At 41.2% G+C, this 16,436-nt stretch overlaps 1 protein-coding gene across 6 annotated transcripts in view; it reads left to right on the top strand.

The window, feature by feature from the left end:
- The window catches only part of KIF1B (kinesin family member 1B), a 145,235-nt gene that overhangs the window by 52,553 nt on the left and 76,246 nt on the right, over positions 1-16,436 (top strand). For 3 of the 6 annotated variants that reach the window (XM_030537400.1, XM_030537398.1, XM_030537401.1), the window contains exons 8-15: positions 414-491; positions 1,295-1,360; positions 4,869-4,944; positions 5,250-5,328; positions 5,898-6,040; positions 9,473-9,606; positions 13,098-13,177; positions 14,780-14,855. In XM_030537400.1, the coding sequence (XP_030393260.1) occupies positions 414-491; positions 1,295-1,360; positions 4,869-4,944; positions 5,250-5,328; positions 5,898-6,040; positions 9,473-9,606; positions 13,098-13,177; positions 14,780-14,855 (732 nt within the window). Of the gene's footprint in view, positions 1-413; positions 492-1,294; positions 1,361-2,225; positions 2,244-4,868; positions 4,945-5,249; positions 5,329-5,897; positions 6,041-6,882; positions 6,925-9,394; positions 9,607-13,097; positions 13,178-14,779; positions 14,856-16,436 lie in introns of all 6 variants that reach the window. The other 3 variants (XM_030537399.1, XM_030537397.1, XM_030537396.1) reach the window with 2 other exon arrangements.

Below are 16,436 nucleotides of genomic sequence, written 5' to 3'. Positions count from 1 at the left end.
TGGGATTGTGACCTGCATTCTATTCTACTGTTGTCCCAGTTCTTTATTACTTATTTTTCATATACAAATATGAATAAAACATAGCATGCCTTTTTTTTCTTTCTGCATCCTAGGTTATTTGCAGAACTAGCTATTATCTTTTGACTCAGTTTGCTCTGGAAGTCCGTACATACTTATGAAACAATATTATTTCTTTTAGCTATTTTTCAGAGTGTAGCTGCACTTTAAAACAGAATATATTTATCTTAATGCAGAAACAACTTTGGTTGCCAGTGAAAACAGTACAGCTGTACAATCTGTAGCAGACGATAGTGATTTTGGATGGTAGAATACTTCATGCATCGTGGGGTATCACTTGTTTTTCTCTAATTCCACCAGAACAAGTTCTGACTATTGCTATGTTCCCTCTTTAGGTCAGCAAGATTAGCCTTGTGGATCTAGCTGGGAGTGAGAGAGCAGACTCAACTGGTGCCAAAGGGACTCGATTAAAGGTAATGGGATTGCGTTGGGCCACTGCTGTGTGAGGGAGGAAGGAGAAAATGGTGCATTAGTCTGATGTCTGAGGATACTCCACTATTTGGTGGAGGAGGGATACTCTTGTGCTCATTAAGTAATGAATGGAGGAGAAAATAACTAAAATAAGAATAAAAAAATTCAGTCCTGTCAAAGATCCAGAACTTCAGCCCCATTGATCAATGATGCTGTGAAATAACTTGATTTAAAAAAAATAAAATAAAAAATCTTTCTATGGCTGGTGTAATGGGTGTGTTACAGTAGTCCTTGGTTCTTGAACACATTAGCTATTGTGCAAAAATGAGACCTGTTTGGTATGCTGTCTAGAACCAAAGAGGCCCCCTATTTTCAGAGACTGATTGTTTATGTGATTGCGATACTTAAAAGAAAAACATAACAGACTGCATGAAAATGCTTGTGGGTTCTGTTTTAATTCTGATATTTTAAAATATCTACCTTTGCCTTCACTAATGTGTGAAATTTTTTTTAAATATATGGTGGGTGTAAGGGCTATTTCTTCGTGAAGTAGCTTTTTTTAGACTGGTATCCCATGTTTTGGTCAAGCTTTAGATGATAAAATGAGTGGAGGTACGTGTGTGATGAATGAATGTTAAGACCCAGATAATCATGGCAGTGTGATCACAGTAAAACTAACTTTATTGTGAATCTAAGACATCAACTTTCACAATGACACTTGCCATGATCTCCAGCTCCTTTTAGTCTGGACTGGAGTTCCTGTTTGAGTAGTGTGAATCACCACATCAAATGATTTTCTTTCCAGGAAGGAGCGAATATCAACAAGTCTCTCACAACACTAGGCAAAGTAATTTCAGCCTTGGCAGAAGTGGTAAGTACAGTATTGCATTTATCTAGAGGAAGTTGTCATCTTTACAAACCTTCCACCGCTTGGTAATATTCTGGAACAGCCGGAGTCCATCTAGTCCAGCAAGGCCCTTCCATCTACTTTGCTTGCCTCTGTACTTGGCCTAGCTGAGCCTTTTTTATTTGATTTATTGATTGATAGATACATGCAAGGTTGTTAATACCTATTAATCTCATAGGTTCTGGTGCAGGACTGGTCACAGTAAAACAGGAACATTGATTTACTTAGCTAAGAAGAAGCCTTGAAGTACAAATGTTTGTAGGCTTTTGCATAAAATTTGTAAGAAGTAAAGCAAATAGAGTACATGTTTACATATTGAATATTGTGATTTTTTTTTAAAGCAGACATATTTTGATTAAAAGAAGAGCTTTACACATCCTGTTGGTAGTTTCCTTAATTTGAATGATAAGGGGTTCTATGCGATCATTTGGTCTTTGGGTTATTCTACTGTAAAACTGAAATTTTACCCTGATGTCTAAACTGCAGGAAAATATCCTATAATCTAAACAGGTAATCATAGAGTAGCATGAAAATGCTTTCTTTTTACTTCTTCCATTGCAGTTGCAGTGGAACAGCATGTTGGAAAAGCTGCTGCTGCTGTGCATTTAGTTACAAAACATTTACCCTTTGGGACAGTCTGACTGGACTTAAGTGCTTTCTAATTAATTTAAGTGCTTTCTGGGAGATTCAATTCTCATTCATTTGGTTCCTCAGAAAAGCAATATTCGATGCATATCCTTCAGCGTAACAGTTTAAATGGTCTAGTCTGTCTTATCAGACGCTCATCTTGTGTTCTTTCTCCCTCTTCCTTTAATGCTTTCAACTTTAGGATAACTGCACTAATAAGGTATGATGGGGCTGAGTAACCATGAATGTTAAGTCCTAGTAGACTGATGTAGAGCCAGATGCGCTTCACCTGGGAAACCAAGAGCAGGGATCTGTCAAGACTTCTATGACAATTTGATTTGGGTTGTAGACTGAACTTTACTTAGTGAAGAGGCTTATTGGCATGACCATGAAGTAATGAGGAAAAGCAGTACTAAAACTCAAAATAAAAATATTCTTGTTAGGGTTGGGGAAGAGAGGAATGCAGAATAAATAAAATTTTATAATACATACCTGCTCCTGATTTGTGGGTGACATTTTTCTTAGAAATACTTAATATCTTAACGTCTTTGGTTACTACAAGTGGTTTCCCATACTCTTTTCCTTCACACCAAAGGATGCCTCACAGGCTGCAGTTTATGCTAACCTTATAAAATTGCCATGAAAATTTACGAGCCTTGATGTGCAGTTTTTGCTCATTTTACTTGTCCATCAAAAGGTTACTCACCTGAGGCAAGTAGAGGAAAATCATTCTTATAAGGCTGGTTCTCACTTTTGTGCAGTAATCACCCTTTGAGTGTTAGTAAGATGACTTTCACATAACATCTAGTCAAAACTACTATTGAACAATCAAATCTTATATTAATAGTGTCTTGTAGATTTAAACTTTTGGCAGTACTTGAAACAAGGTCTTTGTCTCCTAATTTCCCTCCCTGCTCTCTTGCACATGTCAGTGGATGACAGAGTACCCCATTCTGCAGAGATCTTTCATGGATGACCCCTAACTGCTGCTCATATATCAAAATCAAGTTGGGGAGCTAAGAAGGGTGGCGAATGGAAAATATTTACAGAGGAATTTGTAGGGAAGTCTGTTCCTTACTGCAAAAGTTTTCTTCCTATAATGTTTTATAATGACCTTGATTGACACAATGCTTTAGGAGCTGTCTGCATTGTGAGCTTGTTTTGTTTGACCAGTCCCCAAATCCCACTAATCTGCAGTCAAGTACAAGGCTACTTAAAAAAACAAAAAACAAATAATAAAACAAAACACCTTTTGTGCTCATGCTTCTAATTTCATTGACTCAGTCTTACTATCCTTTTTGACCTCTCCCTTGTCCTCACATTTCCTAATCATCTTTGCGTTTTCCTGAGTCGCTTATTAAATGTCCTTCCACCTGTGTCCCTCCAGCCCTGTCTTTACAAATTGCTTCTCGGGCTTTCCAGAAAAGCTTAAAGTCCAACAACCTGAAAGGGAAAGTGGGTTTTAGCTTGAGAGCCTGTCCCTTGTGTATTAAGATTTATTACCGTCTAAATCTAAAAATCCTGATACTAGTTCTGGAGAATTTAACCACTGTATGGGGTTTTTCGCCATATGCAGAATAACCCTTCCTTTAAGGAGTATTCTGAGCAAGTCATGTGGACTCATTATCCATTGCATTCCCACTGTGAGACTGTCAGGAGCGTTTAAAATTGCAACAAATAAAATATTTATCCCTGCTCATGGAGTGCTAATTGCAATGGCATTTAACGTCCAAAGGAAACATTAGTTCTGTGTTCAAGTACAGATTGCATGGGATTTTTTTTAATGATCTAAAAGTCAGTAATGTGTCTGTGTGGAAGCAGTGCTGTTCATCCTGTTTGGTTCCCTCACCTGTCCGTTTATATAAATGTTTATCTTATGCTTTCCGGTTAGTTTCTGATTGATTTCAAATTTGATAAAGTAGCATGTGAAAACAACTACCTAGATACCTCACTATTTGATGGAGGAGGGATAATGCAGCCAAAGCCCTTGTATTGCAATTTATGGATGAAGGAAATAACAAAATCAGAGAGAGTCAAGTAGCTGGGCAGAAATATTAAAAGCAAGGAAATAAAGAAACTACATTTACAGTGTGTTTGGTTCAGCTTATGTTGCTGTTGGTAGTGTTTAATTTTTCAATCCTTTGTTTGGCTCATAGCATTAAGATGACCAGATAGCCAGTGTGAAAAATCAACTCTTTTTTTTTTGGGGGGGTGGAGGTATACTTGTGTATGTAAAGCAAAGCCCTTAACATCTGGACAGTCCTGATATCTGGTAACCCTACATAGCATCCACTGTTTTCTATCTCTTTAGAGTTTATACCTCTTTCATTTCTCATTTCCTCTCTTGATCTGGTCTCTTCTAATCACATTTCCCCAATTGCTCCTTTTTCTTATCCTAAAGTTCCTTTATCATCTTCATAGTCCTTTATATACCTTTTCCAAAGGTCAGTACTGTATCTCTCCTTTAATATTGTGTATGGAATCTGATGTATGGCTTTACCAGCCCTGCTGTCCAGCATCTTAATAATCTTCTCATCTGATGTGTGCTCTGATTCTCTTGTGTGCATAGCAGCCCCTTCAACTGTTGCCAGACATTGACACCATCACCCCAGATTCTTAGTCTAATCAGCGACTTGCAGCCTGCCACAGAAATTAAGTTCCACTACTTCCAACCTTGTTCTCGTTGCATTCAACTTTCTAAAATAAACTGCATATACTTTTCCATCTCCTTGAAAGATTAAAGCATCTAAGAAAACATCTCTTCAATTATGGTTTCTACCTTTTTTCTAAACTCAGTTTTTAATTTTCCAGGTACTATTCAGTAATAAGTGTCTTCCTTTTGTAGAGTAAAAAGAAGAAGAAGACAGACTTTATTCCATACAGGGATTCTGTGCTAACGTGGCTACTTCGGGAAAATCTAGGTATGACGAATCTGACTCTGCAAATATTTCCCTCCATTTTCATGTTTCATAATTTTCTGTACGAAAATATGTAATATCATTGTATGATATGGGTATTAAATATGGAAGTATCTATTTTTAAGTCATACTATTTTTCTTACAGCTGTTTTATTTACCCTGGATTTACTTATTACTGCTTTGTGTAATTTTGTTGCACACACTGTAATATGGATATTGTTTAGGCTGGGAAATACTGACATTAAAGAATATACTCATTACAAGTTGCCAGTGCAGCTTCATTTAAAACCTTGCTTGTTCGTTTATAGGTGGAAACTCCAGAACTGCCATGGTTGCTGCTCTGAGTCCGGCAGATATCAACTATGATGAAACTTTGAGCACTTTAAGGTAATGAGTAGAAATGTTTGGCTTTAAGCTCGGGTATCTAGGTGCCCATCCTTCCTATCGTGAAATATGCATTAGGCAAAACTGAGCGTTCCAGGGGACTACGCTGTGTATTGTAAAATCCATCATTCTAAAGTGAACCCCAATCCTGTGGTGTGTAAACAAGAGGAGAGGGTGTAGTTGCTTCACTTAATCAGGTAAGTTTAGTTTGATCAGTTCCAAGTTATCTGTACTTATAGATGAGGATGAAATTTCTGTCTAATGGTGCAAAAGAGAAATAATCTTATGCATGAAGAGAACCCAGTTTAAAATGGCTTCACTCTTCATACCTAGGCCTGATTTCTGAAAGGTGTTGAGTACCTACAACTTCAGTTGAGTCTAAAGAGTAGCTGGAGCTTAAATCCTTTTCAGTATGGCCTCTGCTCCTTAGGCTACAGCACTTCTGAGATAAAGCTGCTTGATCCACCAGCTTGTTAGTCTGAAATAACGGCAGGGCCTTGTATAGGACTGTAGAGAGTTGGTGTATATGTCCTATATAAAACCAAACTAGTATGTCTTTTGGCTGCTTTTAGATATGCAGATCGTGCAAAGCAGATCAAATGCAATGCTGTTATCAATGAAGACCCCAATGCCAAGCTGGTGCGTGAGCTGAAGGAGGAGGTGACGAGACTCAAGGATCTCCTGCGTGCCCAAGGACTAGGAGATATTATTGACAGTAAGTCGGTTAAGCAGTCCAGTCCTTTCCATCATGAGGCTGTGCTCTGCTGCAGGAACTAAACTAATTACCAAGGCTCTAGAGCTGGAGAAAGCTGGGTGTATGTGGGAAGGGGGTGTAGTCATTAAATTAAAGTGTGAAGTACTGAAATTTTCATTTTTTCATATTTCTTTAATGAGTGCTTGTCTCTATCCCCTTCTGTAAAAAACATGTCCTAGCACCTTTTTATGTTCCTTCAAACTCTGCTCCTCTGTCTGTCTTCAAAGAAAAGGTTGAGGATGCTGTCTTGGATTTGTCCGGTTTTTCTGACCTTCACCTCCAACACAGAAAACAAGCTAAAATCTTCCATATTAAATTATTTGAGAATTTGGGCTGTGACTTCATTCCTTTTACAGGAGATGCCTTTAAGATGAGTGTGTGTTTTTGTGGCAAACTGGGTTTCCTTTAGTTCGTAGTAGAAAAAAATCTCTGTTAAAATGTATGTAAAGAGTGAATGTTTTTTTTATCTGACTTGCGGGGCTTATTTTCCTGTGAAGGGAAGACCCTGATTTAATCATAGGCAATGTGAAGTGTGTAATTTGTGTCTTCTGTCATTTGTTCAAGAGAACAGATTAAGAAGAAAAAATCAGCTCTGATTCAGAAGTGTTCACATTTGATGCAGTCTTTGTTTTTAGGTTCAGAAACAGAACTTTCTGTTAGACTGGAACAAATCCGAACAAATTTTTATGTGAAATTGAAAACTGCTTTTGTTCTTTCAAATGCCAAGTATTCTCTTCCCATCCTGTGTCACTGTTGATCCTGAACTTTGACCCTTCTGTATTTTCCCTCTTGCTTCTCTTCAGTTGATTCAATCGGAGATGATTACTCTGGAAGTGGAGGCAAATGTGTGTATTGTGTGGTTCTATAGCTCTTACTTGCTAATCTGCTTCTGCTGGGCCAGTTTTTAACTGAGCTTTGCATGCCAGCATTACTCACAGGGAAATCCCAGACAGAGCAGTTACTGCAGGGTATTATTTTGTGAAAATGAAATGAACCTCTGTCTCCTTTACTTGAGCCATCCTTTGGTTAAAGCACAAAGTTGAAAGCACTCTTTAAAAAGTCTGTTGCTTCCTTGTTTTGGGGAGACTGAGAGGATGATTATACTTCAACCTATTCTTTTGTTACAAATAATGGTTCTGATTTGAACATCCAAAGTCCTATTTTAGAATATTTTTTTTTCAAGTTCATAAGTTAAACCGGTTCCCTTCCCCCTGGACAGCTAGCCTCATGACTTAGTTTCTTACCCAGAATGTGTTTTAATATTTTACACTTGAGAATCGATTCTTTAAACTAAAGTAAAATGAAACAATAACCATGTCCTCCAAGGGAATGTTTCTTTGATAGCCTCTGCACGTGTGTGGTGTTGGGTGCTTTGTGGTGATAGCAGTCTCTTTGTTTTGAACTCTTATTTGTCTTTCGTATTAGTATAGCTGCTGTCTAGAACAGATTTGTTTTCCTCCTAAGGAAGGCATCTTAATGTGAGGAAACTGATAAGGATTAGATAGTAGGCTCAGAGAATAACGTTCAGTATAACATCACTTTCCTTTCTGACCTCACCAACTATTTCTGGGAAAGGGACTGTACCTCCTTTATAATCCACCTTTAGAGAAATGTCTTGCTTCTGTGAACCGATGGATACTCTGTAGTTTTTGGGGGTTTTTTGAGGGGTGGGTGGGTGGGAAGGAGTCTAAAGCAGACTTTTTTGTTTTAGACCTTGCCTATGCCATTTTCAAAAGCCCTTGCTCACCCCAAAACAATACTGACTGGAAGAGATCTGTCTGAAATTTCCTGAACTCAGATACTGGTAGTGTAAAGACTCAGCCTGGCCTTCCTCTTTTGGTGCTGCTTAAAGCTTGTTGCCTAAAATTCTGTCATCTCCATGAGCAGCTGCAGCATCACCCAGAGAAATGTGCATGATGTTGAGAGAGAAGTTCTGTATGGACTCGACAACAGCCAAAGTGATTGCAAATGCTACCTCCGTTGTCCCTTGGGAGTGCATGTGCCCATTGGCCTTTCAAGACCCCATCTTTCCTGCTTTGTCCTACCTGCTTGCCTCCACCTGGCAGCTCTCCCTCTTCTGTATTTTTCCACTTCCTGTATCTGCAGATGGCTGTTTTCAAACTGAGTTGAAGGAATTACTAACTACAGGGCTAAACTGGTGTGAAATAGGACAGAAGGGTTATGTTGGCAGGATTGGTCTGAGTGGGAAGAGAAAAGGTGTGAGGGGGCTCAGTGAAGCCTGAGCTACTTAATTGTCTAACATCTGCATGTTCGCAGTTTTTGACACACAAGGTTTTTGTGAGGTGTATTTGGATTGGATTCAGATCAGAGTAGGTGGTCTCTGGATAACTTCTAATGGAAGGCAAGGTACGCAAACGACCTGTTTTTTCTACTTTCATAGACATCTTCAGGCCTCCTGGGTTTTCAGTATTTAGACTATTGGAGGCATCTCTTGAAATGCTTCCCTGTGTTCATTCTAAGTCATGGTCAAGAGACTTAATGGTGCCACCTCTTCAAGCCATTTGCACAGGTACTCTAGCAAAAAGGTAACCTGTTATATATTGTGGATCCTTTTTTCCACAACAGATTAGGAGACGTGAGATGTAATGGTGTAAACCATGAGCCCATGCTCCTATCACTCACCCTGTCAAGGATTGGATAGGTGGTTACAGCACCCTGTCCTTAGGGAACTTGAGCTACAGGCAATTATAGTTACTCTTGTGCTCTGTGTATCATCTCAGCAGACATATTACCTTTGGAGACTAAGATTCAGCAAATCACGATTTTTATTACTGTTTTTCTTTCAGATTCCTTTGGTATGAGTTTGATTGAACTTAGTGGCTTAGGCTTTTTGGCCCAGTAGTATAGTTCCTGGTAACTGGCCCATCTCTGTTCCCAGTCTTCAGCCCCACATTGCTCATCACTGTGACAATGCCTGGTTGTGTTAGACGGCTGAAAGTATCATAGGAATAGAGCAGCGTACAGCTGTTACCTAGATCAGGGGAGTCTTCTGGTTTACAGTTTCTTGTTGAGTGTGTGTTTGACTTTGTTTTGGCAGGAGTTTACTGGTAACATTAGTTTACACTGGAGTCCTTATTTACAATTCTCAAGGACTTAATGGAACTTTTCGTATCTCAGGGATATTTGTTTTTAAAGGATTTGTTTCAGAACTGCCATCTAAGACTATTAATCTTGTCTGTGTTGCAGCTTAAATGCTTTCCTCTTACACTAGTGTTTCCTTCCTGTCTTCCTTTTCCCCTTTTCTCTGCTCCTTGTCTATTCCTTTCTGCCTTCCCTTCTGTCTGTCTCTCCCAGATCTGAAAGATTTTCAGAACAATAAACATAGATACTTGCTAGCCTCTGAGAATCAACGCCCTGGCAATTTTTCCACAGCCTCCATGGGGTCCCTCAGTGCATCTCCATCTTCCTGCTCTCTCAATAGTCAGGTGGGCTTAACATCTGTGTCCAGCATACAGGAGAGGATCATGTCTACACCTGGAGGAGAGGAAGCCATTGAACGTTTGAAGGTATGTACCATTGCAGCCTGAGCAGGGTGTAATATTGGTTGCCTGGGAGGCTGGGTAATGGGGAGATGTCTTCCTATGAAAACATGATCTGTGCCTTTCTATTTCTGCCCTTGCACCCCAGAAAGTGCTGCTGGGTCAGACAAGTTGGGGAGTGGGTTCAGATATAACCTTCATTCATGAAGATCTGGGCGTGATTTTTGCCTCCAGCCACAATGAAATAAACTTGGCAAGAACAGACTGTAATCCAAGAGCACACTGGCTGACAATTTTGTGTGGTGGTAACAGAGGATGGAAGAGCAGAGTAGCCAAAGGGAGTTTTGGGAGGCCTCTTCATCATCTCCCTGAACTGGCCAATGCAACCAGCTTTTAAAAAAACCTAAATGTACTCAAACTAAAAAAAGAACAGCATAACCCTGTCACTATCTTCACCCTACCCCCACAGATTAAAATGTGAAGCGCACAGAGTAGCCTGCTTTATCCAGACAATAGAAGCCTTGTCCTAAATGTGTGTGAATTGAACAGCATCAAAAGTGCATTACAGTGAAGGGTTTCTTTCATTTTTACCAAAGCTCCCAGCCCTCATGGGTGGATGAGTGGGGGAAGCTGGATATGTTGAATGTGAGTGTTGCATTCTCATGTTTTTTTTTTTCCATGAGACACCGCGTTGGGGAAGGGGTTTGGATGGGCTGGAATACATGCTGCATATCCTCCTTCCATTAGAAACCTGCTGTTGCCATGGAGATAAGGGTGCTGTCTCTGCGGTCCCCTGACACCCAGTCACTGAATGACGCTTGTAAACCAGAATTAAAAAAAACTTTATAAGGTGGTTTGAAATCTGAGTGAGGCTGCCAGGAAAACTCTTTTCCTTTCCCATCAATATTCAAGGCAACTTCTCCTTGTAAAACACCGCTGGGAAGAGCAACACAATTGGACAACTTAATGACTCCAAGTATTGAGGGTTTTTAGAGCCAAAAGCGAAATGGGGACATACAATTAAGTTGGTGGATACCTTTATTTTTGCTTCCCAGTGGGATTTGGGCAGACTAGCTTTTCTGGAAGAAGAAAGAAGAATAAAATGTGGAGGGGGTGGTGTGCCTGTAAAATGATTTCTGACTTCTCTTAAACAGATGTGATTTCCGGGCTTGGGTGAGATTTTTGATGTTTTCTACTTTGCTCCATTGTCATACATTATACTGTAGTCTTAAGCTACTTCAGAGGGTAGAGAAATAACCATGTTTCTCAATTGAAAACAGTGGATGGAGTGGTGAGGGCAAAAAATATTTCCCTTTATCTCTGTCCAGAGAGAAGAAATGGTCTCTTGTGCTAAAGCTATGTAAATGCTGTAGCTATTGAAAAGGCCTCTGTGAAAAGCTTCTTGGAGAGGGGGGGAAATGCTGCCAGAGAAGCTGTGGGCTTCAGGTTTGTAAGATGGTGCTGGAACCCTCTTACAGTGGCAGTAAATGCCACACTGAATCATACTGATTATTGTGGGGCTGGGAAGCTACTAATATCCTACTCAGTACCAAGGTGAGAGAGAATTGAGCCCCTTATTCAGTTTGACACTCGGCCTCATTTAAGAAAATTCTTGGACACTTGACAACCTATTGCCCAGTGCCACTGGAGCTCTTATCCCAAACTTCCTATGCAAACACTAGCCCACTGATTTAGGCTAGGACTAGAAGGGCTGGACTAAAGACAGCAGGCCCTCAGAATTCCTTAAAATGGATGCCTCTTTTGGGGCCCAGAAATGGAATGAAGTCTGGAAGATGGTTTAGGAAGTCAATTTTAATTGCCATGTCTCCCTCGTAGGGAGTCTCTAGGGTATGAGGGTTCTGTGGCCTGTAATTGGCTTTAATGGTGACAGTCGCCAAGGATCACTTGAATGTTGCCCGGCCTGTGTTATAAGCTTTTGATCTGAATATTTGTCCCCATACAAGGGCTCAGAGTCCTTGAAGAGATTTTATGATTTAAAATGTATCCTTTTAATACAACTTTAGGCTGAATTGAGGGACGTTTTTCCTTTCCCCCAGCTTTATTCAGGGGACAAGTCTCTGTAGGACTGTTTGCATTCATTCCTGTGTCCCTAATGCAGCAGTGCAGTCCCCTGAAGCATAAATGCTTTAACTTTTCTTTTTCTTTTATGAATGGAGAGAATTCCTCTGGGGCAGACTTGTTCATTTTTAATGCTGCTTTTTGATAAATTCAGTCTTCTATCCTATAGCTTTTGGATGTGTTCTCTAATATTTCCATAATGATCAGGATGTTTGTGTGTGTGCAGGGGGAGAGGGAGCTGCATTCCTAAAGGATTACATCACTAGAGGAGCATGGAGGGTGATTAAACAATGGGAAAGGGGAGGCTAATTAATGAGCTTCCTAATTTTCTCATCGTGTCCTCTCCCAGTGGTTCAGCCTGTTGCACAGCAATGTGGTTGGTGCAACCCGACAAAGGGCTACTCTTGGTAAACAGCTGGCCACAGCCTTTTGCAGCCAGCTGTTCACAATGCATTTAAAATATTCTCTTTGCTTATTTGTACATTTTTGTCCTTGAATGTAGCTTTGCTGAGGAACAGTAAGTGAAGGACTGAGGTTTATTATGAAATAGCTTGAACTAGAATATCAATCTGACTGGCTGAGAATGCAGTGCAGATTCAAAGGTGGAACTGGTTAAAATAGCCCCTTCCTAAGTGCAGCAAGTACATACCAGGCTGTGTGGTTTGTATCATATGCTGCAGGCATTTGACTTGTCACCTTGTCCATTATGACGAAGCTGATTTTTGGGGTGTGTGGCATCCTTAACCACACCCTGGTTTGTATTGTGTTTGGCACTCAAGTTATATAAATATGGCTCTGGGAATATGCAAGAACAAATAACAGATGTTACAATGACACCCATTTATGTAACACTTTTTTCATACAGAAGGCTCCAGAATGCATTACAAACTAATTTATAGGATGAGATACTAAAATCCAAGATTTATTAGCTATTTTGATATTGAGACTGCTACAGGCAAAAAATTCTCAGACAGGACCTTTTCCTGCTTTATCTAACAAAATTCCTTTCCTGGAGACTTAAACAACACCCATTATGTCTTTACCATATAATCTTCTGGATGCTTATAGCCCATTGACTTGGAATTGGAGCTGCTTGCGGGTTTTTTGTAGCTAATAACTAGGCTGGTCAGGCTCTGGCCAGTACGAATGTATACAGCTTTGGGAATAACAGTTGACTTCAAAGGTGGAGGTTCTTAGTTCTTGTAAGTATTGTAGGAGGAGTCTGGGTTGCCCAGAGATGCTTTGTGTTACTAACTTTGTATTGACAATGAGGCTTAAAATTAGCACTTGAGCATTTGCTGCTGGGTCCTAATAATTCAGATCCCATTTAGGTCTGAAATACTTGGATAGCCCTGGTTCTTAGAGATGTGATGTGTTAAATTGGGGGATTCCATATCATCCTCCTTCAGTCGTTAATTCTATACTGGGGTTTTACACAGGAATCAGAGAAGATCATTGCAGAGTTGAATGAGACCTGGGAGGAGAAGCTGCGGAAGACTGAGGCCATTAGGATGGAGAGGTCAGGAGCAAGAAATGCTGTGGATGTCCTTGGGGGTGGAAGGGGAAGGGTGGGGAGGGAAGGAGAGAGATAGTCAAAAGCTGATCTTGCCCTAGAAAACCAGAGCATTGAAGTAGCTAGCATACTTCTTGGTGGCATGTCATCTGCTCTTTGCATTCTACTATGACAGGTGAGTGGGTAATGGAGACAGAAGCTATTTCAATATCATAGCTCAAGGACGCTGCTTAGAATTGTCATAGAAGATACTCCTGTTGGGTAAGGGTGGGAATGAAGCAGCATCTAGAGTTGCAGCATCAGCCTTCTGGGGTTTCATTCAGGATAGCACAGAGGATTGGCCATTAGCATCTTAACTGTTTTTGAGTTTTTAGGGTGATTTCATCTGCTGGAGGGAGTAGACTAATTGTAGAATGAACCAGAAACATCAGCTCAAGCCTTGGTAACTTGTCTAGCTTATAAACTAATTTACCATGAATAAGTGTTGCCATTTAGAACAGATCTTAATTTTTCCCAAGGGATAGGCAGATTTGTGGAATAAATACTGTAAAAGGTGCTCACTCTTGTGATGTATCACTGCCTGCCCTAAACTGGAGTGTCAGACCTGCATAAGTTCTGCAGCCCTCTGTGTTATGGAGCTGAAGGATAGGAGTTAATCCTGTTGCATATGTAAGATACCACTGTGGGCTGGTGGCCAGTCAGAATGCAGGCCGGTTGGTAGCGCAGTACATTATACAATGACTAGAGCCCCACCAAATTCACGGTTCATTTTGGTCAATTTCATGGTAATAAGATTTAAAGAATAACAAATTTCATGATTTCAGATATTTGAATCTGAAATTTCATGGCTGTAACTATAGAGGTCCTGACCCAAAAGGGTGATGGTGTGGTGGATCACAAGGTTATTGTAGGGATGTCACGGTATTGCTATCCTTACTTGTATGCTGGTGGAGGTGCTGCCTTCAGAGCTGGGCAGCTGGAGAGCAGCGACTGTTGGCTGGGATCCCAGCTCTGAAGACAGTGTTGCCGCCAGCAGCAGTGCAGAAGCAAGGATGGATGGCATGGTATTGCCACCCTTATTTCTGTGCTGTTGTCTTCAGGGCTTGGGCCCTCAGCCTGCAGCTGCTGTTCTCCAGCCATCCACTTCTGAAAGCAGCAGTGCAGAAGTAAGGGTGGCATGGGTATAGTATTGCCATCCTTACTTCTGCACTGCTGCTGGCAGGGCGCTGCCTTCAGAGCTGGGCACCTGGCCAGCAGCTGCTGCTCTCAGACCACCGAACTCTGAAGGCAGTGCAGAAGTAAGGTTTGCAATACCATAACTCTGCTCCAATAGCTTTGCAACTCCCCCGTGACCCCCTTTCGGGTCAGGACCCACAGTTTGATAAACACTGGTCTCCCCCATGAAATCCCTATATTATAGAGTAAAAGTACGCAAAAGACCAGATTTCACAGGGGAGACCAGGTATCAGTCCATGATGTGTTTTGTATGGCCGTGAATTTGATAGGGCTCTAACCATGACTGAGAAGTTGGAACTTGGATTTGGATCAGATTTGCACTGGTGGGGCTACAAAGCACCTCCCTCACTTCTTGCTTTCTTCTCTTGGTAGGGAGGCCTTGCTGGCCGAGATGGGAGTTGCCATTCGTGAAGATGGAGGAACACTGGGAGTCTTCTCTCCTAAAAAGGTCAGCCAAGTGGGACCACCATTCTCATAGGGCAGGGGTGGGCAAACTTTTTGGCCTGAGGGCCACGTCGGGTTATGGAAATTGTATGGTGGGCCATGAATGCTCATGAAATTGGGGGTAGGGGCGTGGGAGGAGTGGAGCTGGGGATGAAGGATTTGGGGTGCAGGAGAGTGCTCTGGGCTGGGACCAATGGCTTCAGAGGGGGATTGGGATGGGGCAGGTTGTTGGGGCATGCAGGAGGGTGGTGAGGGCTCTGGCTGGAGGTGCAGGCAGGGGCAGTGCACAGAGCCACCTGGCCACTCTTCTGTTTACTACATAGCAGTTGGAGGGGGATCATGCTGGCTGCTTCCTGACCCTGCTCCCTGGCTGGAGCACTGGAGCTGGGCAAACCCCTGCTCCCTGGTGGGAGCCAAGGGCTGGATTAAATGGTCTGACAGGCCAGATGTGGCCCATGAACCGTAGTTTGCCCATCCCTGACATAGAGGCTGGTTTCTTCATAAGCTGCAGAGACACTCTAGTGGTCTTTGGATCCCAAGTAATGGATACCTTTCACAGAGTTATTGTTGCTGGTAAGCTACCTTTCGTGATTTATAGTACTTCAAATTTCTGCAACACTTCAGCCTTGAAGGACCTCAGTACTCTGTATACAGGCTAAGTAAATAATGTCCACAGTGCCTTCTGCTGATTATTAGGATAGGCAGAATGTATTATACATGCTACCCTCAATTTAGAAAAGAAACTGGAGCAGTATGAGAAGTACTGTAAGACTCTTAATGTCAAAAAATGGCTGAGAGATCTGATGTTCCTTTAGAAAGCAAACACTTCTGAGAGCAGTATCTCTTGCTCTGTGCTAGGCCTCTGATTCAGTATTGACTCAGATGTGCCACCAACTAGCTTGCCAATAACTTCCTGCAACAACTGTTGCTTAGTAGTGCTGCCATTAAATTATATCCCAAGATGTTCTGGCTCCATGTTCTTTATAAAATATCTAATTGGTCACTGAGCGTTCAAAGGCATTGAGGGGTGCAGTGTTCCTTTAGTCCACATTAATAGTTTCACTTCAATATTAGTGAAAGGTGAAAGAGGCACAACTATGGAAATATGATAAATCTAATGCCACGTGAACTTCTGCATGGGAAGAGGGAGCTGTGGGAGGAGTTATACATGTAGTGAACACCGTAGTAATTAGTTACAAGATCTGAAATTGGACCTTTCTCCCCCCTCAAAACAAACCTTAGCCTGGTTTTTAGATTGAGACCTGGGCATCGTTACCTAAGTGCGTATTAATAAAATAAATCTGAGAACTGCAAGTGTTGTGTTAATTGGGACCCTTCTGAAGACTTTGCACAGAAGCCCAGGAGGGCAGATTTATTGATCTGCTTTCAGCTGAAATGATATCTGTTGTTTTTCCTGATGTGTTTAAATGACCATGTTTCACTTACAAATGGTTTTGGTTTGTCCTTTGTAACTTACTACCAAAGCATCTAAGGTTCATAACCTTTCTTCCTTCTCATGATACTTTCCTTTGAGTTTTTTTCTCTTCTTCTCTCACATTGTGGATCATATCACCATCTAGATTTT

The sequence above is a fragment of the Gopherus evgoodei genome, chromosome 18, assembly GCF_007399415.2.
Source record: "Gopherus evgoodei ecotype Sinaloan lineage chromosome 18, rGopEvg1_v1.p, whole genome shotgun sequence".
Lineage (NCBI taxonomy): Eukaryota > Metazoa > Chordata > Testudines > Testudinidae > Gopherus > Gopherus evgoodei.
The sequence above is the reverse complement of the archived record's forward strand: the minus strand, read 5'-3'. Positions and strand labels throughout refer to the sequence as shown.